We start from the raw sequence: 27,223 nt of genomic DNA, 5'->3' as shown, positions 1-27,223 counted from the left end.
ACCATCTGCCCATTGGACAGAGGGAGACAGGTCTTGCCAACACTGACAGATAAGGAAAGCCCAACGGAGGAAGGCATAAGGAAGCAAAGAGAAGGAGCTCAAGATTGGCAAAGCCTCAACTGAAGAAAGAGCGTCATATTGGAGTCAATTAAACCTTCCTATGAACAGTACCCTGGATGGTGTGGACTTGGAAGGAGAAAGAGATTTAAATTCTCTAGGGAAATCTGGGCCATTTACTTCATGACTCACTTAATCCCAGAGAAGGAGCAAGAAACACCTTGTCTTTGCACCAGCTGCAAATGAATTTTGAAGGATGAGATAATAGCCTAAAAAAAACAAGTTCGGAGAGAAGAAGATGAGGACCTCTTCTCAGTGACTAAGATTTGGTTCTTGTACCTGATCTTACCATTGTTTCCCTTCTCTATGAACTCTCTGAGTTCCCAGTGACTAGCTGATTATAAAAAAAGAAAAATTTGAATTCTGAAAGGATCCTAAGCCTGATGATCAAGAACCAAACCTCCTCCAGAGGAGGATCCAGGATTACTTACTCTGGATTGGGGATTGATAGGCCATCTCTGCAGAGATTGCTGGAGGAGTAAAGGGTGAGTTTTAGCTTCCTGAAACATGATCAGCCTCCAGAGAAGTAATAGTCTCGTTCCCCAAGACTGAGTTCAGTGGCCTGGATGAGACTCACAAAGCCTTGGGAATTTGGTTCCCATCCCTGATGATTGATCTCTTCCCTTCAGTTCTTCATTCTCTCTTGTTCCTGTTCCCCTTCATCTTGGGATCTTGTTCCTGATAACTAATTTATGAAAGAAAAAGGAAGACTCTGGAGTTGGAAAGGACTGTGAACCCAGCCTCGGAGGATCCAGGAGAATGTGCTGGCTCTCCCATGCATAGGTTACCCTGCCTCTAAGAGAGCAGCCTCCAGGACCACAGGGTGACCAATCGCCCACCTTCCATATTGCCCAGCAGACATTCTGGTGTGATGTGATGTGTGCTTCCATTCAAAGGTCATTGTTCTCCAGGGGAAAGAGTTCCAGGGAAGTCGGAGAGAATGGGCTGGAGATGGCAGGAGCCTCTAGCATGAAGCTCCAATGTCTCACCATTGCCCAGATCTATAGTTAAAGGCCCAAGAACTGCTTGGGAGGAAACAGTAATTCCTCCCTATCTCGTTTTTGTTTTCAACTGCCAACTCCAAACCCTCACTCCCTTACTCCCCCAGCCTTGGCTCTCAAAGAGAGAGCTGAAACTGCCTGACTTTTGTTTGGGTCAGAGGGATGGAGGGGAAGATTCTGGACAAATGTGGTACCCCAAAGCAAATGGGTCTGCCCTTCTCCATTGAGGAGATCCTGAAGAAATCAACAAATAAAAGAAAGCTTCCAGAACAAGGCAGAAAGGATGCCCACCAGGATGCTGCTGATTCCCCACAAGAGAACGCTCCACGGGCCCTCCCCCAAGGTAAGTATTTTGCCACTCGTTAGCTTTATACCCTAGAAAATAAAAGGGAGTGTGGTGGAGTCCATGTTTCACTCCTACAGCCCCTGAACAGAGCTCACGGTTCCAGTATCAATGAAAAGCTCTTGATCCTAGAATTATTTCTTTAACAGAATTCAATCTGCCCACTTAACAAGTGAGGAAACTGAGAGGTGTTGTGATTTGCCTAAAGTATAATGAGGTAATTTGAGGGGGAGTGGGTGCTAGAATCCAGGGCTCCTGGCTCTTAGAATTTAAAATTTGGAATGTTAAAATTATAAAGGCCTTAAATTACTTGAAAGAGCTCAAGTTGATCATAGTGTCGTAGATTTAGAGATAGAAGAGACCTTAGAAGCCATCGAGTCTAAACACACACAATTGAGAAATGAGAAAACTGAGTCACAGAGAGATTAGGTGGTTGCTCAAAGTTACACATAATATTTAAGGCAGAATTGAAGCCCTGCGACTGAGATTCTAGTTCCTGTGCCCATGCTGGTGGTGGTGGTGGGCAGCCGCTTTTCAGTCAGGTCCAATTCTTCATGTCCCCATTTCGGGTTTTCTTGGCAAATTCTGGAGTGATTTGTCATTTCCTCCTCCAGCTCATTTTATAGATGAGGAAACTGAGGCAAACAGGGTGAAGTGACCTGTCCGGGGTCACACAGCTAGTGAGTGTCTGAGATCAGATAGAACTCATGAAGAGGGGTCTTCCTGACTCCAGGTCCAGTGCTCTAATGCAAAGTTTCTTAAACTGTGGGCACTGACGCCATTGCTTAACTGAACGTGGGGCATTACAAAATTACATTTTATTATCAGTAAATGTTTTATTTGTATACTTATTATGACCCAAGGTCGCATCAAAATGTTTCAGGCTAAAATGGGTCATGAGTGGTAAAAGTTCAAAAAGCCCTGCTCTGTCCCTCTGTGCCCATCCACTATGCTATTTAGTCTCCCAATTGCTGGACAGTTGTGTGTGGGTGTGTGGGTGTGTGTGTGGGGGTGGGTGTGTGTGTGTGTGTTAGAGTGGAGTAAGGGAGAGAGAAAGGAGATAGAGAGACAAAGACAGAATGACAAAAAAAAAGAGAGAAAAAACAGAGAGAGAGAGAGAGAGACAGAAAGAGAGAGACAGACAGACAGAGACAGACAGACAGAGAGACAGAGAGAGAGACAGACAGAGAGAGACAGAGAGAGAGAGAGAGAGAGAGAGAGAGAGAGAGAGAGAGAGAGAGAGAGAATGTCTAAAAAAATGGATAGAATAATGTGTGAGGTAGCTTCCTCCTGAGTTACTGTGGAAAAAGTAAACTTAAATGGTTATATATAAAGGAACTAGGTCTCCGAGCCTGAAGGTCACTATGGCTGCCTTAAATGTTAACACCTCCTGACCCACTAATATCTTCATGGTGGAGCGACTAGAGCAGGAGTTTGGAAGCTGAGTATAAATCGCATTTCTGTAACTCTCTTGCCTGAATGACAATGGGCATCACTTGGGTTTCCCAAGGCTCGGTTTTCTCATCTGTATAAAAAGGGGTTGATCATTCCTGTAGGACTTGTCTCTGGAGCATGGGGTGATCTATTATGAGGTTCAAATGAGATCTTGATTATAAACCACCTTGCAAACCTTTAAATGCAATTTTAATGCTACCTGTGATTATTATAATGACCATTCTCTTTACTAAGGATATTTATATTTTCCCAGAGGACTCTGGGAGATTTCACCCAAAGCAATGAGTGTGTAATGATGGCCTATAGAATAACAGCCACCAAAAAAAATTCTTAGTGAGGACAGGAAAGCCTTCCCAGTGGCCTCCATTTTTGTATAAGACCATCATTGTCCCCACTCATCCATTAGGGGGCTGGGATGCTAGGTCCATCCACTTTTCCTGGGACTAACTGTGCAACTGGTGGAACAGAAGGGAAACTGAAAGTCCTTATAGAAACAGACCCTGTCCTGCAAGTCTGGGGACTGCTCCCATGAAGTCATTAGGAAACCAGAGAAAGCCAAGCCAGGAAATGGGTTGTCTAGGTCTCTGTCTACTCTTGCTCCCATCCCAAGTCTTTGTCCAAATTAAAAGAGGAAAAAAAGTCAGGTGACCACCTAACTGAACTAATGGAAAAATTGGAGAATTGGAGAATGTTGGAGGTAAAAGAACCTAAACTATTAGAACAAAGCTGGGAGGGTCCTCAGAATACAGGATGTCAGAACTGGGAAAGGTCTTAGAATAGGGAATGTCAGACCTGGGAGGGAGCTTAGAACAGGGGGTGTCAGGGCTGGGAGAGGTCTCAAAAGAGGGAAAGTCAGAAGTGCCAAGCAGATAAAAAATGACCAACTTTTCATAATATAAAAGGTCCAGAGAGGGAAAAAGGATTTGCTAAAACTTTTGCCACTTATTTCTGCGGTTGTCTTGGATTCACTATTCCCTTGAGATATTGTCTCTTGGAATATTAGATCTTTTTCTCTTTCTAGACCACTTCCTTCTTCCTCCCCCCAATACATATATATTTCCTTCTTCAAATATGGGACATGAAGTTTTTTTAAGAGATGATCCCATTTAACTTATGAATCTGCCTCTTCCAGGTCCCAGGTTAGTGAGAAAATGAGAGACCCAAACATGGGACATAAAGGTTTTTTTTAAAGAAATGATCCCATTTAATTCATGAATCTGCCTCTTCCAGGTCCCAAACTGATGGGAAAATGGGAAAGAGACCCCAAGCAAATGACACCGGCCCCCTCTCCCAGACCACAAGTCCTTGTGGAAACAACCCCAGCGAAATCAGCCAGCTCCCCAGAACCCCAAGAGATGGTTTCCCCAGCTACAAGCCCAGGATTGGATCCCTCAAGGGGAAACAGGAAATGTGAAGGAGAGGAAGATCATGATCACAAGTTCCTTTCTGACCACTCCCTACATGGTAAGTAGGGCCATGGTGCTCTGTGTAGTAGAACAGTGAGAAAGACGTTCCATTCCTTCCTATGATCTTATATAGTGCTGGGCTAGGAATCAAGAAAAGTGGGGATCAAATGTCGCTTCTGCTACTTAATCTTTAACTCCGTGGGCCTCATCTTTCCATCTTTAAAATGAAGGGCTTGAACAAGGGTCAGTGAGTTCCCTTTTAATGCTATACCTATGTGTGTACATAACTGTGTATATGTAAATATGTTTGTAGATATATATATGCATATATTCAAAAAATAATATATTCACTTATACCACCCTGCAGCCTATTTTTATGTAATATAGTTTCCATTTTCTGTGTTTGCATCACAGTCCCTTACTATATTGCAAGCCCCACAAGTGTGACCTTAGTCAAGTTTTTATCAAATAACCTAGAAATATTGGAGAAAAGTATTATATTTAAAATCATGAAAACCTAGATTCAAATCCCACTTCAGATATATACTGAATTCCTTGGGAAAGTTAATAAATTTTCCTGTGCCTCAGTTTCCCCATTTGTAAAATCAGGGGACTTGAAGGCCTTTAAGTCCTTTCCTATTCTATATCTATAAATCTGTGATCTTCTAGTTCTCATTCTCTGCTGGTAGTATGTTCTGAACAATCAGGGTTCAAGACTGGAAAAAGCAGGAAAACAATTTTTTTTAAAAATCTCTGAAAGAGCTTGGTGTGTGATGGTACTAGAATATTGTTCTGATGGCCCAGAGTGCACAGGGCCAATGGGTAGATGTGGCTTCAAAGCTCACATGTTCCACCAGTGTGGCCAAGAACAGAAGTCGGCAACTCTGCCCCTTTCTGCCCATCCCAACCCCACTGGGACAGCACTGATAATGTTATCTCCAGGAAGAATGATTAATACCTCTGGCGCTGGAGCACACGGAACCTAGCTGATTTTTTTTTTATCAGAGCAGTCAGCAGTGACAACATTGGGAGCTGCTTTTTGCTTCCTTGAATCCAGAGAATCATGAGTTTCTGAGCTGAAAGGAGCCCTTTTTTACCAATCAAATGGGGAGAGAAAATACTTTTCTAAAGCCATCTTGGTAGTAAAAAGAAAGCCAGGATTTGAACGCAGATCTTCTGTCCTCATCTTTAATTAGTTCGTTCCCTGCCTTATCATGCACAGCCTGGTTTCCTATTTGGCCACTAATCCTGGATCCTGGAGGGCGCCATATTGACTTCATTTTGAAATGTAATGTTATTTATGCTTTATTGTATTTCTATTGTGTTCAATATTTCCCTGGTACATTTGGGCTGCACTCGGGAGTGCTGCTGGCTTCATGCTGTGCATTCAACACTTCTGTTTATAAGCAACGGAGACAGGTGTGAGCACAGCTTTGGAAGTAAGGATTGGTTTATATGCCTGGAGAAAAAAAAATAGGAATAAGACAAAAAAAGAAATAAGACAATAGTCCCATAAGGGGGCACAGTATGGGGCCTTCCCTTTTGTGGACTTTATGTAGGAAGAAGGGGGGAAACTTCCAGATAGATTTGCTGAAGAAAAATATCCAAGCTCAATATTAACTTCTCTAAGCTTGTCTAATGAGGGATGCAGACTAGATGGCCTCTCAGAATCAATCCTAGATCTAGGATGCTATGAGCTCACAATACTTTCTCCCTGGACCTCAGTTTCCCCACCCCTGTAAAGTGAAGAGACTAGACCAGATTGGGGTCCCTTTCACCTCTAGGACTCCATGACTGGAGTCCTTAATGACAGAGGGGGTAAGAGACCTGAAAAAAAAATAATTAATCAAAACAGGAAAATGAGACTTCTCCATAATTGTCTGAATGGCTGTGGACAAAGGATGCTTCCTTGCTTCCTTCCTTCCTTCCTACCTGCCTTCCTTCATTCCTCCCTCCCACCCTCCCTTCCTTCCTCCCTCCCGCCCTCCCTTCCTCCCTCCCTTTCTCCTTTTCTTCCTTTCTCCCTCTCTCTCTGTCTTCCTTCTTTCCTCCCTCCCTTCCTCCTTCCTTTCCTTCCTTTCTTCCTTCTTTCCTTCCTTCCTTCCTTCCTTCCTTCCTTCCTTCCTTCCTTCTTTCCTCCCTCCCTCCCTCCCTTTCTTCCTTCCTGCCTTCCTTCTTTTTGATCTTCCTTCCCTCCTTCCCTCACTCTGTCCACATAGGGTATCATACGCTTATCTTTGCAAGATCCCTTAGAATAAGATCCTGCAGTTACTCTGTAAATATTTGGTGAATATCATTTAGGGGTTGTTGTTGAGTCACTTCAAATTCTTTGTGACTCCATTTGGTGTTCTGAGCAGAGATTGTTTGTTATTTCCTTCTCCAGACCATTTTACAGGTGAGGAAACTGAGGCAAACAGGGTGAAGTGACTTGGCTAAAGTCACATGTAGTAAGTATAATAAGTATCTGTAGAATTTGAACCAATTTTCCTCTCTCCAAAGCCAAGCTTCTATCCACTACCCAACACTACCACTGATTCTATTCTATGAAAAGGGAAGGAAAGTATGAGTCAATAAAAATGAATATTAGTGAGCATGTATTAAAGAGAAAAATTTAAACAGAATCCCATCAAAGCTGAATGCCATGAAGTAAAAGTTGTACCCCATAGGATGAACTCAGTTCTGATTTCCTCCTAAAAAACACTAGAGCCGAGATGAGAGTTAGATGGGCATCAAACTGGGCCAAAAGACCTTGGCAGGATGGTTTGGGCCAATATGGCTCTGCCACTCGCTCTCCGTGGTTACCTTGGGAAAACACCCAAGCTTCTTAAGCCTCAGTTTCCTCATCTGTAAAATAAGAGAGTTAAGGTAAATCATCTCTGAAGTCTCTTCCACCTCTAGTTCTAGGATCCTAAATCACTTCAAACCCTAGAGCTCAATTTGCTCCAAAATAGAAAATGGCCTCCAAGGTCCCTTAGCCTTAAATAACCCCATAATTTGCAGACTCACCTCAGAAAACCCAGAAATACCCTCAAGAGAATCTTGGACTCTCAAAGTAGCATCGAGAGCCCAAAAGAGCGTTCCATAGGAGAGGAGTCAGGAATCCTCTATCCTGAACCACCATGATGGTTGGCATTCATTCTCTGCCATGGTGTTAACCTCACTCTGTATCTCTGTCAAACATTGGTAGGCAGACAGACAGACAGACAGATAGATAAATGATAGACAGATAAATAGATAGATTGATAGCTTGATAGCTGGATAGATATTTAGATAGATGGATAAATAGATGATAGCTAGATAGATAATGGATAGATATTTAGGTAGATGGATAAATAGATGATAGATAGATAGATAGATGACATAGATGATGGATGGATAGATGATAGGTGATAGATGGACAGAAAGATATTTAGATAGATGGATAGATGATAGATAGATATATGGATAGAGAGATGATTGATAGATAGACAGACAGAGCAACCACACTAGGAATAGATCTGAAGCAAGAGAAACATTGGTCTATAATTAGATGGCCTAATCACCTGTGTAAATTGTGTATTTCTTATGATCAATGTGCTAAATGGCTCAGGCTTAATTAAGCTTTGCTGACTCTCTCCCTTTGAAGGCCCACTGGAGTGTGATGACACAGCTCTCACAATTAATAAAAGTACAGGAGAAACTCAGAAGGAGGCATTTCCCTGCTGGCGTCTCTCTCCTTCTTCCCTCCCCTCCTACTACAGCCCCTTTACTGCACAGAAACACACATCCATGTAGGTATCCTCCTTGAGCTTCAGCTTCCTCCTGTACAAAATAAGACTCAAACTCACATGAGATAATCTGTATTTCCAGATCCCTCCCAGCCCTGCCATTTCCTATTCTCAGATACTTCTCAGCTCTGACACCCCTTCTAAGGTCCCTCCCAGCCCTAACATCCACTGTTCTAAGGTCTCATCCAGTTCTGGTGTTCTCTTTTATAAGGAACCTTCCTACTCTTACATTGTATGTACTATGGTCTTCCTCGCTTCTAACTTTCTATGTCCTATAAAAACTCAACTCCCATTTGATCTGTCCCAGGCTGCTCTGGGTCACATTGATTTCTTCTTACTAGACTCATTTTTCATTTCTTAATTACACTCTACACTTTAATATTTTGGTTATATTCTATCTTATTCTGTAAGCCAAGTAGAAACTTTTATTTAAAGCATCTATATCCTCAGCACCTAGGACAGTGCCTAGTGCATAACAGTCTATTAATAAATGCTCATAGATTGATTGAGAAAATGATTGAGGCTTAGGGACAGGCAGGCTTCCTCTCTTGATTGGAATAGTGGAGGGAGGACTGGATTTGGAGTTTAAGGCTTTGTATCCTGGCTCTCCTCCTCATTATTCCCCATGTCATTTGGCTTTCCTGGGCCTTGGTTTCTGTATGATAGAAATATTATACAGAAGGAAATAAAATGGGAAGATTAGGCTACATAACCACTAAGATCTCCTCTCCTCCTAAAGCTGTGACCTGGTAATGTTGAGAATGTCAGGGCTGGGAGAGATAATAAAACTCACCATGTCAGGACTGAAATAGACCTTGGAAAATGAAAGGGCCTGAACTAGGTGGTTTATAAGTCCCCTATTCTGGCTCTAAAGCCCTCTGAGACTGCTCTTCCATTTGCCTCACATCATAGACTTAGGACCTAGCACAAAGACAGCAATAGCCATTTGTTTGATTGATGGATTAATTAATGATGCTACTTACTCTGATCAATCCCAATTAGTCTGGCTCCCCAGTCATTCCCCTAAGAGCCACACCACAAGTTATGACTATGTAATAAACTTATGCTTTGGGGATACCTACTTCATACACAAATGCCGATAGGTCGCTTAGTAAAGCATATTTTTGGTTCCCCCCCCAAAAAAAACCAAGCCTAATTAAGAGGAAAAGTGTGGGTACTCTCTGCTATTGGCCATGACTAGGAAACTGGCTGTTTTAACCATAAGGCTTTAAAAACCAAGGGACAGCTGCTGATTTGACGATAACATGTCTTAACTAGAGGCAAAATTCCCAAGAGTAGAGAATTAACATCTTGGATGCTAAATTTCAACAATCCACTTCGATTCACCAGTTATTAACACCTTCTCAGTGGTACAAGGCATTGGGTCTAGGCCCGGAGATAAGAGAGAAAAATGAACCAATCCCTTCCCTCAAAGATATTACATTCGATTGGAGCTTACATATTTAAGGCAAGAGGACAGTGAAATGAGCACTAATCTGGAAGCCAAAAAATCTAGATTTGAGTTTTAACTACCACTTACTAATCTGTGACTTTGGACAATTTAACTTCTCTGAACTCTCAGTTTCCTTATCAGTTAAAAACAGCATTATACCTATATACTACCTACATCACAAGCACAAGATGTGAAAACTGATCTCAATGGAAAGGGAATTATCTTTATTACTTCAAAAATAAGACATGACTTCACACAAGTCTAAAGAACAAGCAAGCAACCTCACCTCCTTCTTTGAGGTCCAAGAGCATGAAACATTACATTTTCTGTCAGATTCAATTGATGAGATTATTTAGCCTTTTTTTAATTCTTTGTTATAAGAGCCCATGAGTTTCTTGGAAAGGGAGGGAATAAAACACAAAGTGTTCCAAAGGTCTTAGGTTTTAAGCTTTAATAAATTTAAGTTTTTTTTTCTTTTCTCCCTTTTTATTAAAGCTTTTTGTTTTCAAAATATATGCATGGATAATTTTTCAACATTAACTCTTGCAAAACCTGTGTTCCGATTTTCCCCTTCCTTCCCCCTACCCCTTACCCTAGATGGCAAGTCATCCTATATATATATATATATATATATATATATATATATATATATATGTTAAATCCAATATATACATATATATTTATACAATTATCTTGATATATACTTATACAATTATCTTGATGAACAAGAAAAATCAGATCAAAATGGAAAGAAAATGAGTAAAAAAACAAAATCCAAGCGAACATCAAAAAGAGTGAAAATATTATGTTGTGATCCACATTCAAGTTCCACAGTCCTCTCTTTGGGCATAGATGGTTCTTTTGATCACAAGACCATTGGAACCAGCTCCCGTCATCTCATTGTTGAAAAGAGCCAAGTGCATCACAATTGATCATCGAATAATCTTGTTGTTGCCATGTACAATGATCTCCTGGTTCTGCTCATTTCACTTAGCAACAGTTTGTGTAAGTCGCTCTAGGCCTCTTTGAAATCATCCTGCTGATGGAATAACTTTGTTTTAATAACTTTACATTTCAGACTTTAAGCTTTAGAGAGAGAACTTCATATAATAAGTTTCTTTAAGAACAAGATGAAAACCTACCTCCCTTCTTTGTAAAGAAAACTTAAATCTACAGGCATAGAACCTTGCATATTTAAAGCTTTAATAGCTTTAAGTTTTAAGTTTTAAGCTTTAATAGCTTTAAGTTTTAAGCTTTAATAACTTTTCATTTTAGGTTTTCAGCTTTAATAGCTTTAAGTTTTAAGTTTGAATAGCTTTAAAGCAAGAGAGGACTTCACATTATAAGTCTCTTTAAGAACAAAATGACAACCACCCCTCTCTTTTATGCAAAGCTAGGATCTCTGGGCATGGAATACTGTATATTTAAAGCTTTAATAGCTTTAAAGTAAGATATGACTTCACATAATAAGTCTCTTTAAGAACAAGAGGACAACCTCTCTGAAAATCTGGAGTTTATGGGCATGGAACACTATATTTTTAAAGCTTTAATTTTTAAATTTTAATAGCTTAAAACCACTAATATTTTGGAGACATCCTATATTTAGAAATGAAAGCAAAATAAAAACCAAAGTTATTAGAAAAAGATGTTGGCACTTCTGAAACCGGAGGAAAGAGTTGTCAGAAAAAGACACTAAATCCAGTTTTCCCATCAAAAGAATTAACACATATAAGGAATTTTGCCAGCTTTAAAGAACTATATGAATGCCAGCTATCATCATTATTATCATTATCATTGCCATCATTATTAAAGGTGAACCAACTAATTGTTTGTCCTTGTCAGTACAGAGATTTTAACCACTGCTGCCAAGAAATGAGACCAGGGATTGTTAAGTATAAGTATAAGGGTCCAAGACACCAATTTTGATTGAAAGGCCTTCAAGAGATCAAAAACAGATTAATAGCAAAGAGGGAAGGAGAGCAGCCGGAGAATGAGGGCAAAGGCAGACCATGAAATCTAGTTTGCACAACCAAAGTGATGGGGCTTGGTTGATTAAATGGGGATAAGAGAAGTCACTTCAGCTCTCCAGACAGCAGTTTATCTTTATCCCTTATTTTTCTCAGGGTTCTTTGGCTCAGAAACCATTCTTAAAGTAAGGCCATAGGTAAGGAGTTTTAACCTATTAATCTCTACTTGTCTTGAAATAGCATCTTGGGTTGCCACATGTCAGCGTGGGAAGGGACCTCAAAGGTCATCCAACTAAATTCTTTCATTTTATAGAAAAGCAAACTGAAGATGAGAGGGAGAGTACCTTGTCCTGAGTCCCACAGGGAGTCAGTGGTAGGGCTGAGACAAAACTTCAGGTTATCTGACTCATAGCTCACAGCACTCTCCACAGTCAATATTGTATAGTCAGTTAATATTTACTGAGTGCCTACCTTTTCTCCATCTTCATGAAGTTGGGATTGGGTTCTCTTCAGATCTATTTTCTCAACTCTAACTGACTTCTCTGAGTTCCTTTGAATCCCAACTATAACTACACCTTCCTCAAGGAAGCCTTCCCCAACCCCTCTTAATTCCAATGCCTCCCTTTTTTCTTAATTATTTCCTATTTATCCTGTATATCATTTGCTTTGAATATATCTATTTGTAAATAATCTCTAACATTAGATTGTAACTTCTTTGAGAGTGGGGACTGTCTGCCTCTTTTTGTATCCCCAGTACTTAGCACAATGTCTGGGCATAGAAGGTGCTTAATAAGTATTGGTTGATTGATCAATTGATTGCTTGATATTCTGTTGTTTATCTATTATACTATATTATAGATATACTATAGAATCTATTATCCTATACTATAGACAGATAGATAGATACATAGATAGATACATAGAGAGATAGAGAGAGAGATAGATAGAAAGATTATACTGTGTGTGATGTAGACTTGGAATAACGTAGTTGTCTCCCATCTCCCTAAATTGGGATTTAAATTCTGCCTGCCCGTTTTGAACAAGGAGAAGCCAAATCTTAGAGAAAGAGAAATTTTTTTCTCCTTAGGGAGAAAATTTTAAAAAGATTGAAGCAATATTATTGCAATTAACCTAAGAGAGGACAGGCTGCTCAAGAGACAGAATTATAAAAGCCACTAATCTGGTGTTTTATGATTTACAAACCATAATAGCATTGATCACATAAGTTAATTACCCTCCACTGCTATTTCAGATCTTTTCCATGCTTCTCAACCTCTCCTGCCCTTCTCTAACTCCAAACAAATAATTCCAGTTCTAACTATGATGAGTATTGAAGTCATAGGAATTACAGAAAAATGAGTTGAGTAAAAACACCCCTAGGGAACATCTAGTCTGAATTGTTTTGAGTTTTTATCCACTCTCAGCTACACCACAAATATTCACGCTTGTTGCTCTTTTATCCCTTCCTCCCTTCTTATCTCAGAGGGAGAAATGGCCATTCTTGCTGAGGCTGAATCCTCTTCCAGGAATTCTAAATGTACTCCTTTCCTTTCTAAGCCACTGAACTCTTAGTCATCCCCTTCCATCTATTCCTCCCTCTTCATCTCTCTTGAAGGATCTTCATCATCTCCTCCAAAAAACAACAGTTCCTATTATGGATGAATTTAAATCTGTTCATTTAATTAATCTGTTAAATTAAATTAAATAATATAAATGAATTTAAATCTGTTCCATTACCCCCCTGTCCTTGTGCTCTGCCTTGCCTTGTCTCTCTATCCTTTTCCCCCACTATGTGTTCCTGTAGACTTTTCCCTCAGCTTCTTGTCAAATTGTTTTTTAAGTCAATGCTGACTCTCTATTACCCTACTTGGGATTCTCTTGGCAGAAATACTGGAGTGGTTTGCCATTTTCATTTCCAGATCATTTGTCAGATGAGGAACTGTAGTGAATGGGATGAAGTGCCTTGTCCAGCCTCCCACAACTAGTCCATGTCTGCAGACAGATTTGAACTCATGAAGATGAGTCTTTTCATCCCAAGATTTGAACTGATATTATAGATTAATTTCCTTCCCTCTAAGATCTCCCTCTCCCCCTGCCCATAGTTCTGAGTATACAAACCATTTATTTCATTAGATCTAGGCTGTAATTTCCTTGAGGGCACAGCCTAGGTATCCCCATGATACCTAGCAAAGCGCCCTCAACATGGTTGCTATTTAAGCCCTGTTGATGATGATGACAGGAGAAGGGAGAGGAGGGATCTTCCCCTGGTCACAGGACATGGGAATGGCCAAGTAAAAATAAACCTAGAGAAAGGTTAGCATAGTGGAAAGAGTAGAACTCGGGAGTTACCAGTACCTGTTCTGCTACTTCCTTCTTAGGTGACCGTGGCCATGAGACTCAATTTCTTCAAAGGAAAGGGAAGGTGGGGAGACTAGGTGACCTTGAGGGTCCAGTTTTGACATTCAGTGATGCTATGAATCATGAGTCCTACTTCCTAGTCATTGAGTAAGACTAAGACCATGGATCATAGACTTGGATTTTTAGAAGAGAGACCATCGAGTCCAACCTCACCCATTGCTGTTTTTATTTTAACACATGAGGAAACTGAGACGCAGGGGTTGGCCAAAAGTCCCACATGTTATAAACGGCAGCCCAGGGTTCAAACCCAGATCATCTGAGTTCCAATTCTGCTCTTTTTCCATTGCACCACACCCCTAACTCTACACTAACACTGTGGGGCCTTGGACAAAGAGCTTCCCTTCTCTGGGTCTTAGTCTTCCTGCTTCTGTAAAATGAGAGGGCTGGCTCAGATGATCTCCAGAGGTCCTTCCAGGTCTGGCTCTGTGAGCCTGGGTCCCAGCTCTCAGTACACTCTGCTCTCTGTATGTGGCCAGACCCGCTGCTTGTCTCTTTAAAGATAAAGAGCTCGAAAAGCTTTCTTTTCTCTTTTTTTTTCCCCTGGAAGGTCTGCCAACCAGCAGGCCAGCCCCACCATGTGGCATGTACCACAGCATGTCCTTCTCTTCCCCCCCCCCCTTGCCTGGATAAAGGGAATGTCTCTGGCACATTTCAAAGGGCCTTGGAATTTTCCAGCTTTTATAAAGAGAAAAACTTTGTGAACAAATAGATATTCAAGTCCCCTGGTGACTCATTCAAAAGCCAGAGTCATAACTCTTCCATTCTCTGACTTTGTTTTTCTCCTCCCCACACATATGATTGGTCTTTGGCTCTGGGTGTTTTTCTTCCTCAAAGGAGAGATCACACAGCAACAGAAAAATCTGGAGTTGCACAGGCAAAAAAAAAAAAAGTTTCCCTTTCCTCATGGAGGGTAAGAAAAGTCTGTAGCAGATTTGAAGGGAAAAAGTTGTAACTAAGTGGGGGCAAGCATGGCTTTTTCCCAGGGTGCCAACCTAAAGGAGCATTTCCTCCCATCATGGTCCTTCCATCATGGTCCAGAGAGCAGTCTCTCTCTCTCTGCCTCCTGATTCTCTTCTGGAATGCCCTAAGCAGAGCATCCTTACCCAGATTCTACTGTCCAAGGTTTTCTGGGGGGAACAAGCCTTTCCTCTCAATCCCTGCTCCCTGTACAACTACATCTGGGACCTGATTGGTTCCTGAGACACAGACCTCTGAATATGAGGGGTTTTTGGCTTCCTGGTGGGATTTGCTGCTTTCAGCTTTGGTTCACACAAGCACAAAATTCTCTCTCAGCAAACCGTCCCTAATTCTCCCCACCCTCAAGCTACCAGTCATGGAGCAAGTAGCCAAATCTATTTTTCTCTTTCCCTGACCTCCCAATCCTAATCCATTTTGCTCTCTCCTGACAACACAAGAACAAGCCAAACAGCCTATTGGCTACTGGCAGAATTCCAACCTCTGGGACTTTGCTCATGGACCAGAAAGTACATCTTCCTGACCTCTATCTTGTAGCATATACAGCTTCCTTCAAACCTCATCCCCAGGAGGAAGCCTTTCTACATCCCTCTAGTAATCAGCCTCAGCTCCTCGCACAAATTATCCTGTATTTATTTCTTAGTTCTCTGCTACCTCCCCCAGGAGAATGCAAACTCCTTGAGGGCAGAGCCCTTTTTTACTATATATTCCCAACTTTACACTCTGATTTTACACCCAACAGATACTTAATAAACACTTTGAGAATTGAACTAAGCCCTCACCAGTGTACAAAATGGTGGCTATCATCCTTCTTTATTGCCTTATTCAAGAATTAAAGTATCCTTGGACTCTTAAAGGCTTTCCCACCAGGGTATAATCCCCTCCACTCTGGAAAGGTCCAGTGGTACCCTGGGTGTCTAGTTCCAAGGCTCATCACTTAAAGTTAAAAAAGGCCCCTCATTAAAAAGTCGCCCCCAGCTGACAAATTTGGCCACATGAAGTTACTAAGACATGGACGGTTTTATATTTGTATAGACAGGGGATAGACAAATCTACACATGTATACACCCATATGCATATGTGTATATATATATATATATATATATACATCCTGAATATACATGTATGTATATGTATAAATATACATATAGATATATGTGTTACAAGGCACATAAATATACATTTGTGTTTTAGTGTGTGCATGTGTGTATGTACACATATGTGTGTAGAAATAAATATCCAAATGTCTATGTATCTTTCAATTCAATTCAATATACCTGGATATATCTATATTTATTATTATATCTATATTTATATCCATGGACATAAGTATGAATATAGATAGAGATTATATAGAGATATAGAAGATATAAATATAGATATGGGTATAAATATAAATATAGATATAAGAAATCCTTACAGTGATCAGGTACATGTAGGCATGAAAGGGATTAGGAAGGCTGGATAAGTCCTAGTCCATTCACTCAATCCATTCAACAAGCATTTATTAAACACCTTCAGTGTTCCAGGCTCTATGCTAAGTGCTAGAAATTTTTCTTTGAAAGGTCTTCTTGCTATGGACCGGAAGAATAAAAATAAAAGTAAACCACAAGAAAAGCCTGTCTGCCTTTAAGGAGCTTGCATTCTGTGTGAGGGGAATAATGTGAACATGAATAGAGCAGAAGTATTGTTTTTTAACCAGACCATTTTTCATCACTATTTGTCCCTGATGTAACTTATATGCCCATCTTTAGATAAAAGGCAGAGTAACACATGTTTAACATATATTGGATCACTTCCCAACTTGAGGAGGGGTAGGGGAATGGGGAAAAATTACAACACAGGATTTTGTAGGGATAAATGTCAAAGATTATCCGTGTATATATTTTGAAAATAAAAAGCTTTAATTAAAAAAAAATTAAAAAGGCAGAGTGAATGAAGAGCTGGTCTCTAACCTGGGTTACAATCCTGCCTCCTACACACACTGACTGTGTGACTCTGCACAAGTCACTGTACCCTCCTGGACCTGGGTAAATGATGACATTGGAGTCCCTAGAAGGGATCCCCTCTACCAAAGCTTATTGACACCCACTCTTAGAAAATTAATTAAGCACAGAGAGAAAAAAAAGTGACTTAAGCTGAGAATCACTCAACTGGAATATATCAAAGGCAGGACTTGATCACAAGACAAGCTCTCTAACTATTGTGTCACCCTGCTTCTGTAGAAGATAAGTGCAAAGTAACTTCTGCTCCCTGTGTGATCTTGGACAAGTCACTTCAGTCAATCTCTGGGCTTTGGTTTTCTCTTGTAAAAAAATTTAAAAACATGAAGGTTGAGAGGAGGAGAACTGCAAGGCTTCTGCAAATTTTTCCAGCTCTACATCTGATCCCAGTCCTACTGCAGGAGATGTGTCTCCTCAGCAACAGCCCTCAGCAGGGACCATCCATCATCATCAGTCAGCCTTCTCCTAGGACCATTTAGTCTGAAGCCAGGTTAGCCTCTGATGCCCTCCTTTCACACTTTGGTCCCTGCCAGCCCTGGGAACCCTCTGCTACACCGCTGGGGGCTCGGAGCTTGAACCTCGCCAAATCAGCACTCCCTTCAGGTGGTCAGTTCCACACTTCTGACTCATACATTTCACTTGACCACAAGCCTGCTTTTGGCTCCCTTTGCTTCAAGTTTATTTACAGAAACGACTTCTCCATATGTATTTTTTTCTCACTTCTCGCCCCCCACCCCCAAACAAATTTCACCATGGAGCCCACGGCGTGACCTTCAAATTACTTAATTTGTGGAGCCAAGTAACAGATGGTTTTCTGGACAGTCACGTTTTCTCAACAGGCATCCAAGGAGAGATGGGGGAGGTGAGAAAAAGGCTTTGCTCCCTTTTGAGTCAAATCCAAAAAGGAAAAAAAAAATCAGAGACTCTCAATTATTTTAGGATTAGCTACTAGTCAGGAAGTCAGAAGCAATGATTCATTTCCCACTGGGTGTGGGGAGTCTGGTGGTGACAAAGATACGAGATACAATATGGTCCTTGTCTTAGAAAACCTTGCCCTCTTCCTGGTTACTGCTGATGCTTGGAAGATCATTGGAGTCTCTACCAGAGAATGGGGATGGAAGGGGGAACTTGGAACGCCAGGGCTATGAGAATCCAAAATAACTGAGACTGGTGAGATCTTAGGATGAGGAACGTGGGAGAATAAAAGGGCTTTAGAACAGAAAGTGTCAGAGACCTGAGGAAATTTAGAGCACAGAACGCCAATAAATGGAGGGGGTTTAGGACATTAAGTGGTAGAGCTGGGTGGGGTCTTAGAATACAAAATGGCAGAGCTAGAAGGATCTTAGAACAGGTAATATTACCTTAGAACATGCAATATTTGATAGAACTAGAATTAAAACACTAAAACTGAGTGGAGTTTGGGTCTTAGAATGTAAGAATCGGAAGGAACCTTAGAACAAAGAATGTTAGAAGTTAAAGGACACTTGGAATATAGAATGAGAGAACTGGAAGAAAAGAAGATACAAAATGGCAGAACTAGAAGCATCTTAGAACATGCAATATTACCTTAGAACATGTAACATGAGACTCTTATAACATGCAATATTAGATAGAACTAGAATTAAGACACTAGAACTGAGTGGAGTTTAGGTCTTAGAATGCAAGAACTGGAAGGAACCTTAGAACAAGGAGTGTTACAATATTGAATGTTACAAATCAAAGGGTTCTTGGAATATAAAATGAGAAAACTGAAAGAAAGGAATATTTTAGCATTTGAAGGAAGTAGGGATCACCTTGTCCAGTCCCAACATGTTGAAGTCCCAACATGGTCAGAGCAATTAGATGATTTATCCAATGTCACATGAAAAGCAGAAATTAGAACCCAGGTTTCAGCTCCCAGGGCAGGGCTCTTTCCATCATACTGATGGGATGAATGGACTCCAACAAAAGACTGTAGCAAAACAGTATCTAAGTGAGCTCCAATGAGGAAACAACTGTCCCTGTAGAGTTATCTTGTTATGACAAAAATTATTTTGTACAGAGTTATCCTGTATGATGCCCCACTGTTACCTTATATAATCTGGAAATTAAGCTCCAGTTGGTGGGAAGGAAGGAAAGAGAAGGGAAAACGATGGCTGTTAAAAAGAGACTTTCTTTACAATGCAGAGGAGAAGAAAAGCAAGCGAAGAATCCGTACAACATTCACCACAGAGCAGCTCCAGGAGCTGGAGAAGACTTTCCAGTTCACCCACTACCCGGATATTCACATCCGCAATCAATTGGCAACCAAAATCAACCTTCCAGAGGCCAGAATACAGGTGAGTGCTCCATGTCTGCCTCATGCCCAAGCTTCAAAAGTGCTTGGGCTACTTCTGAAAGCATTTGGTCAGTGTTTCCAGTCCTCAGTTTCCTGATCTGTAAAGTGAGAGGGATGAAGGAGATGGCAGTGGTAATCCCAAGTCTCCTGACTCCACAACCCACATTCTTCCTCAGTACCATATGGCTTACTCAAGGTCAGAGCAGACTGACAAGTTTATTCCTTTGGCCAAAAATGTAGATTAGAGGATTCAACTAGAAGGGATCCCAGAGGTCAATTGTTCAAACTCTTTATTCATTTTCTAGGAGAGAACCATACTCAAGTAAAGGAAAGTGACCTGTTTAAGAACCTACAGGAGTTCCATCCAGGTCCTCTTGCATGGTTTCCTGAGATAAAACTGTTGCTGTTTTTTATAACATCACAGAATTCAGAATAGTAAGAAGTAGTGTCCAGGCTCTCTTCTCTGGAGTCTGAGCTCCAGCTCCAGCTCACATACCCTCAAGTCTATCTGGAGGCTGCTCTTCCTCAAGTCCTTTCAGCCCTTATATACCTTAGTACAATGACATCACTACAGCACACTGAGCATGTGCCAACTGTAGAACCATTACATCACCATACCAAGTACTAAGTATATGTGAACTAGAGAACCATCATCTCATCAGTCACACTGAGTTAACACCCTGCTGTAGGTATCTTTGCTTCAAGTATACTTTTCTCAGAGTTCCCCAATATCTTTGGTCCTCTGCAGTAAGGGAACTCAGATGCCAGTTATTCCACCCTATGTCTGAAAGATGACTCCTTCTATGACAATCCCAACAAATCAACAGAACTTTGCATAAACATTTGCAGAGATGTAAATCAACACATATATGTGTTGATTTTTTTCTGTGTTTTTCTTTCCTCTTGCATGTTTTTCCCTTTTTGTTCTGATTTTTTTCCTCCCAACATGATTCATAAAGAAATGTGTATTTAAAAAGTTAATATACATGTAGAATCAGAAAAAATAACATAATTAATATTTTTTTTAAAAACCATCTATGGTGATGGACAATCCACTCTCTCCTGAGGCAGTTTGCAAGAATAAGACTGTTCTGGCCTTCTCAGATCTTATCTGGAGCTTTGGGAAGATATTGATAAGCTTGAGAGCATCTAAAGGAGGGTAACTGAAAGTAGTGGGATGCAAGGCCTTGACTTTATGCCATAGGAAGCTCATTTGAGAGAACTAGAGCAATAAAGAAAGAATAACAATAAGTGTACCACGTAACCCATAGAGTGGTTTGAGGATCTGTTGAGATAATGTGAGTAAAGTGTTCTGAAGCCACAAGAGCATGTCTGAATGCCAGTTGGCAAGATGATGATGAAGATTTTATCTTGGTCACTTTCTCCTATTCAATTTCTCCTGTTCTCCTTCCCCTTAGATCTGGTTCCAGAATCAGCGGGCCAAGTGGAGGAAGCGTGAAAAACTTGGCAGCGTCAGGGACCTGCAGCACCTGACAGATATGGACGTCACACCAGAACCAAAACCGGACATATCTGTGAGTGGCAGACAGGTCCTGGACAGGAATGATAGTGAGAAGGAGAAGAGACTCCCATACCGGAGGGCTGACCTCCCTAGGAGCACTCCCCCATTCTGGAGTGAAAATGAGAGGGGCTTTCATGGTGGCAACAATCAAGTACTTTATCAGGAGCTTAGAGCACTAGTCATATCTTCGGGGCTAGGTCCATCACCATGGGCCACCACTGACCTTCTCATACCTAAAATGCTGAGGGAGATTGGACAGATTGGAATAAAAAACTTTCCTGATTATTAATGGCCCCTCTCAGCCCCCCATCACTATTTATTTCATTATTTATATACCTAACTTATTTTTATTTATGTTCTATCTCAATCCAGTAGAATGGAAGTTCTCTGGAGGCAAATACGACATCATTTTTCTTTTTGCGATTACCAGCACTTAGCTTAGTTTGAACACATAGTAGGTACTTAACAGTCAACAGTGCTGACTGATTGACTAGATGACCCCTTCCAATTCTAAAATTCTATGGACTGACATTTCTTATTTAAGATCTCAGTTCCTATTTATTATTCTAAGATCCCTCCCAGCTCTGACATCACATGTTCTAAGACCCCTCCCAATTATGACATTCTCTGTTCTAAGAAATCTCCTGACTGATATATTCTGTTCTAGGAAACATCTCAACTCTGATATTTTCTGTTCAAAGGTCCCTCCCAGTTCTGAGATTCTAGCTCCTAATACCTCTCCCAGCTCTGACATTTCCTGTTCTTAGGTCCCTCCCAGGCCTAATTCTCTTCATTGGGGTGGTTAGCACATGAAAAAAGAATGAGTTGAATCTAGGAAACTTCAATTTTCTTTTTGTCTCTTAATATAACTGTGAGGAGTCTTATAAAAGATCTGTTCTAAAACTCCTCCTAGCTCTATGTTCTATGTTCTAGGATCCCTTCCAGCTCCAACATTCTCTAAGACCCTTTTCAGCTCTGATATTCCATTTTCTAAGCTCCCTCCAGTTCCCATATTTTCTATCCCATGAGCCTTTGAAGCTATAACAGTCCGTCATAAGAACCCTTTCACCTCTGATTTTTTCTGTCCTAAGGTTTCATCCACTTCTTCTACTCCAGCCCCTCTCCTCAATAGACTCAGTCCTGCTTTAAGCATCTCTTTCAACCCAAGCCAGGTACATTTCTAGGTTTTTTCCTGAACCACCCCTTCTTGTCTATAGCCCAGGTTTTACTTTGATTCTGGTAAGTCCCTTTAATATGTCCCCTTCCCTTCCATCAGCCTTTGATGTCCATGAAAAGACCTCCAAGGCCTTAATGAGCACCTGGGCCTTAATCAAGAAGTCTGGATACCGAGGCACCGAAAATGGCCCCATTCCTACACAACTCTGGGACTTTAGTCCCATATGAGATTCCTACTAATTCCTACAACCAATGTCTCAGTTTCCCTCTCTCTCAGCAAATGGGAGGGGAATGATAATCATAGATTCATAGTTTGCTAGAACTCAGCCAGTTCATTCTTAAAATCCCTTCATTTTAAAATGGGAAAATCAAGGCCCAGAGCCACTGAAAAATTTCACACTGCCCGGGAACGGCTGAGCCAGGAAACAAACCCAAAAACCCAGATGTCTGGTCCTGGGGTCTGTCTGCCTACCTCGGGGAAGGTTGAGAGATCAAATGAGAAGAGCAACATCAAAGGGCTTTAAAACGTTAAGAGATTCTCTACGCACATCAAGGATTGGCATTAATGCTCCCCCTTTGCCCCACATCAAAGCCATTGCCTGGATTTTGATCCAAAGGGCATTCTCTGGACCACAGTTCTAGAAAGAACGGAGCTTCTTCCTGGCCCATTTCCTCTTCACCATCTTTCTAATGGTCAGAGTTGAAGTTCAGTATTCTGCTAATGTCCATTAATGATCCATAAATGAACAGGCTGAGCCCACAATGACACTGCAGACCCTGACCTAATAATCTCTTAATATACTTTGTTCTCATTAGGGACTCAGCACATCAGAAGAGTGGTCTTTTATAAGACTCCTCCCAAGAGACAAAAAGAAAATTGAAGGTTCCCAGATTCAGCAACTCATTCTTTTTTCATGTGCTAACCACCTCAATTAAAATAATAAGTTGTGGGAAAATAGATGAATTTGGGGAACTTGTACATAAGTTTGAAGCTTCACTGAGTAAGAAGCCATTTCATATCTGTTTGGTCTTCGGGTCAAACTGAACCTCTGTGAGTCTCATTTTCCTCATACGTAAAAGTGATGGGATTGAACCACATGACCTCCAATGTCCTTTCCAGATCTAGGATCCCAACAGAAAAGCATCCATATGGGCAAAGGCCCAGTGTTCTATCCACTCAACCACTATTCAATGATGACTTTGGAAAAGACAGAGATCCTTGTTTTGGAATCCCTGTTCTAATGCTTATGGAATTGTATGAGTAAGACCATATCAATATTTAGCTTCTCCTAACACCCTCCAGTGATGGGGATCCCACCTCTTAAGACAATCTATTCCCCTTTTGGACCACTCAAATGGAAAGGAAGTTTTTCCTGGCATTTCGGCTAACTTTGCTCTTTGTAACCTCCTCCTGTCCTTCCTGGTCCAGTCTTCTAGAGCCAGAGAGAATAATTAAATAGGATTTACAACTCCTGAGAAAACCATGTCTCTGAGAGAATCATTTGTTATTGGTAATTATTAATAAGTAGAGTAAGATCTTTGGGATAATCAGTGGTCAAACATATACCAGAAGAAGATCCATGAACTAACTTCTTTTCTCTCCTTGAAACAGGGATCCAGTCTGATGCCCAGGGTGCTCCCCACCCTAGTATCCCCAGTTGGATGCCATTTTCCCATTCAAGGACAGCTGGTCACTGCCTGGCTTCCTCCCTACTTCGTGCCCAATCCATGGAACATGCTGTCTTTTCCCCAGCCCTCAGTTGTTTCTGGACTGGGTCCCCATGTTTGGCATTCCTTCTCCCCAACATCCTGAACGGGGCAATATTTATGCTGGTTTTAATAGGAAAAGAAAGCCCCCTCTGTGGGCTAACATCTCGAGTACCACTGCCAAGTGGCAGATGAGGCAAGCTAGATGGCACCCTGGGAAGAAGTCAAGTGGACCCATTTAGCACAATATGAGTCTGGCAGCTTTGAAAACCACCAGCTTCCTCCCCAAAACCACCATATCCAAGCTTAGGGAAGTGGTTTGGGACTTCCTTTTGAGGAGATATGGGTGAGCCCTTCAACAAAGATCCTTGGAACAATTGTCCCATTATCTTTGGTATTGTGCACAGAGAGCCAGCCTCTGAGAAAGGAAAATCCGGGTTCGAGACCAAGCTCAGCTCTTATACATCCTGACTGTGTAATTGTGGGCAAATCAGGTCTTTTCTCAATGTCACAGGTAACTATTTGCCAGGGTACAAAAAAGCTCCACATCTATGCTGTCAGAAGGATTTCCTCACGGGGTAACCCCCATATCAATGAGATCATGAGTCTTGTTTGAAAATAAATCAATGTTCCTCTCCAAAGAAAAAGTACAAGAAAAGGTCAATCCCCAAAGAGAGGTTAACATTCTCCACCCTCCTCTAAGCCATTTCACAAGAACTTCCTGAAGCAAAGTCCAAACTGGCCTTTGGACAAATGTTTTACTCCATCCAGAAATGTGGACTCTAACTAGAATTTTTTAAATGGAGATAGGTTGATTTGAGGGTTAAGTCTTTCCAATGGGATATTCCATTGGCCTGGATGATGATCTTATGCTAAAAACCCTCCTGATATTTTGGTAGAAAAGCACCTGAGGTCTGCCATCTTAAGACTTCTAGGTAATTAGCAAAATAATACTTGCAGAAGTGGACTGATTTAAAGAGGAAGATGTACACCTCCATGATTAGAGACATTAGAGACATTGAAACATTTCCTCCAGAGAGGAAATGGCTCTCACCCATCCGCTCCATCATCAACTTTGGCTTGTGTTTACAGGACTCATAACTGATGCTTTCTTTTTAAGCTAGAAATGATTTGCCACAGTTCATTCCTGGGAACGAGGATGCCCCAAGGGTTGATTGCCACCTACACATAGACAACTCCATGTAAAATGTGGAAAGTGGTATCTAAGTGATTGTCCCTCCTCTTAGAAGTCAAATGAATTCACCTGACTCCTGGGGTCCTCCACAGATAGATAAGCAGAGCAAAATGAAGCAGTAATTAGAAATCTAGAGATCATGAATGGAACCTGAACCCTTCAACTAACACCTTATGTCACATTGGGCAATTCATGTCTTTTCTCCAGTCTCAGTTTCCTCATCTGCTTAACGGGTGTATACCTCTCAGGGATGCTGTAAGAGTCAAATATAAAAAAATTTTGCAAACTATAAAGTGCTTTGTGAAGAGACACTGATTATACTGAACTGCTTTGACTTCCTTTGTCTACCCAAGGGAAGAGACATCTTTGTCTACCCAAAAGAAGAGACACCTTTGTCTACCCAAATGACACTTTCAGCATAACCCAGGAAGCTGGAGTTCTATGGAAGGAATTGTCAATTCAAGAGATCTCAGTTCTAATCTGGACTCTGTCACTGCTTTTATGTTACTGTAGACAAGGTCTCCAGTGTCTCTGGACCTCAGTTTCTTCATCTAGCCAATGGGAACAGAAGTGTTTGTCCTATCCCGCCTACCTCACAGGAATGTTTCAAGACTTAAATGAATGGATGGATGGTTAGATGAATGAATGAATTAAATCCCTCTACAAATGATATTGTTGTTGCTGCTATTAATGTTGTTATTATTGGAAGGGATTATTGTTATCTGGTTATTGTCCAAATTTGTTATCTGGTTTTTCTCGTCATTGATCATTTATACTACAATAAGTTAAAAAAAAATAAAAGATAAAATTTTAGAGTAACAGAGAAGGGAGGTGACCTAGAAAACTTAGAATTGGTCCAAGGATATGCCATGGATACTATCAATATTGGCTAACAGAACATCACGTTCAATCACCCTTCTCACACAGAGCTGAATCGCTTTCCAACTGGACTAGCCTAAGTTCCAGATAAAACAATGGCTGGTCCCTAGTCAAGCCACGTCTAGAGTACTGTGCTCCATTTGGGGTGCCATGCTTTAGGAAAGACAATGACAAGTCCAAGTGCATTCAGAGGCAGTCAAGCAGGACAGCGAGGCATTGGAGGTTAAACATACTGGGATCAGCTGAAGGATCTGGGGCTGAGGACACTAAGAGAGAGCCTCAGTAGAAGTCATAAGATCACAGGACCATGGGTTTAGAACCAAAAGGGATCTTAGAAATTATCTAGTCCATTCTCATTGTTTAACATAAAAGGAAACCGAGTTCCATAGAGATTAAGTGGCCTGCCTATGACTTCGATAAATATCTTAAAGTTTGTCAAAAATGCAGTGTAAAAGTTGGATGTGACTTGTTCAATTTGGTTCCAATGCAAAGAGCTGGAAGTGATGGGTAGAAGGTGAATAGAAGTCAGTTTAGGCTTGATGTAAGGCAACATTTCTGAACAATCAGTTGTTGAAGAGGGGAATGGGATGCTTTCTAAAGTAATCATCACCCCATGGCTGAAGGTCTTCAGGTCAAGGCTGAATGACCACATGTCACAAATAGAGAGAGAATTCTACAGACCAGTTAGACCAGATGCTCTATGAGGGGCGTTCCTATTACAAGATCCCAAATTCCCAACAAGAAGAGCTATCCAAAGATAAATTCATGTACTATGGAGCTCATCATGGTTAGAGATATTAGTGGCTGGATGACTTTCTTCAGGGCTGCAGAAAGAAGTCATACATTGAGCAAAAATTTTGGACTTAGATAATTTCTAAGGTACCTCGTGACCATGAGTGACTGAATCTGAGCCTCTTGGGAGATTGATTCTTTAATAACCAAGAAACATTACTCTTCTCCTATATTGTGATATTAACTGACATTGCTTTGATATTCTAAAGCAGGGGTGGAGAAACTTTTTTTCTGCCAAGGGCCATTTGGATATTTATAACATTATAGAACTCAAGTAGTAGGAGATGGTTGTAGCCAGCTTTTAGCTCATCATCGCCTACAGTTGTCTTAGCAAATGATTTCATGGGCTTTATACAGCCCGTGGGCTGGACATTCCCAACCCCAGCTCTAAAGGCACTTTCTGTTCCTGATCTTATTTGAACCTCCCAATAATCCTATTAGGAGGAAACTATGAATATTATTTTCCCTATTTTATAGGGACAAAATTGAGGTTTAAAAAGGTACGGCGATTTTGCCAATGGTAATACAGCTAGGAACTGGAACACATCATCCTGACTCCTTTTCTAGCTCTCTATCCATTCAACTATGCTGTCTTTCCTCTATGTAATGTGATCAATCCAAAATTCCCAGAAACCATGGACTCCTAGAATTTCATTTAATCACCTTTATCTCTCTTTCATTGACTTCCCTGAATTAATCCTCAAACACCAAACCGAGCAAAGCTTCCAAA

General features: G+C 41.0%; 1 protein-coding gene across 1 annotated transcript; it reads left to right on the top strand.

The window, feature by feature from the left end:
* ISX (intestine specific homeobox) lies at positions 1–25,472 on the top strand. The gene is given in 6 exon segments (XM_012550624.2): positions 1–1,461; positions 4,147–4,380; positions 19,072–19,223; positions 20,641–20,757; positions 23,533–23,664; positions 23,666–25,472. Coding segments are annotated over 6 exon segments (1,020 nt in total). The 5' UTR covers positions 1–1,280; the 3' UTR covers positions 23,870–25,472.
* The last annotated feature ends 1,751 nt before the right edge of the window (positions 25,473–27,223 follow it).

This window comes from Sarcophilus harrisii, chromosome 5, assembly GCF_902635505.1.
Source record: "Sarcophilus harrisii chromosome 5, mSarHar1.11, whole genome shotgun sequence".
NCBI lineage: Eukaryota > Metazoa > Chordata > Mammalia > Dasyuromorphia > Dasyuridae > Sarcophilus > Sarcophilus harrisii.
Note: the sequence above shows the minus strand (reverse complement) of the source record. Positions and strands in the feature narration are given on the sequence as shown.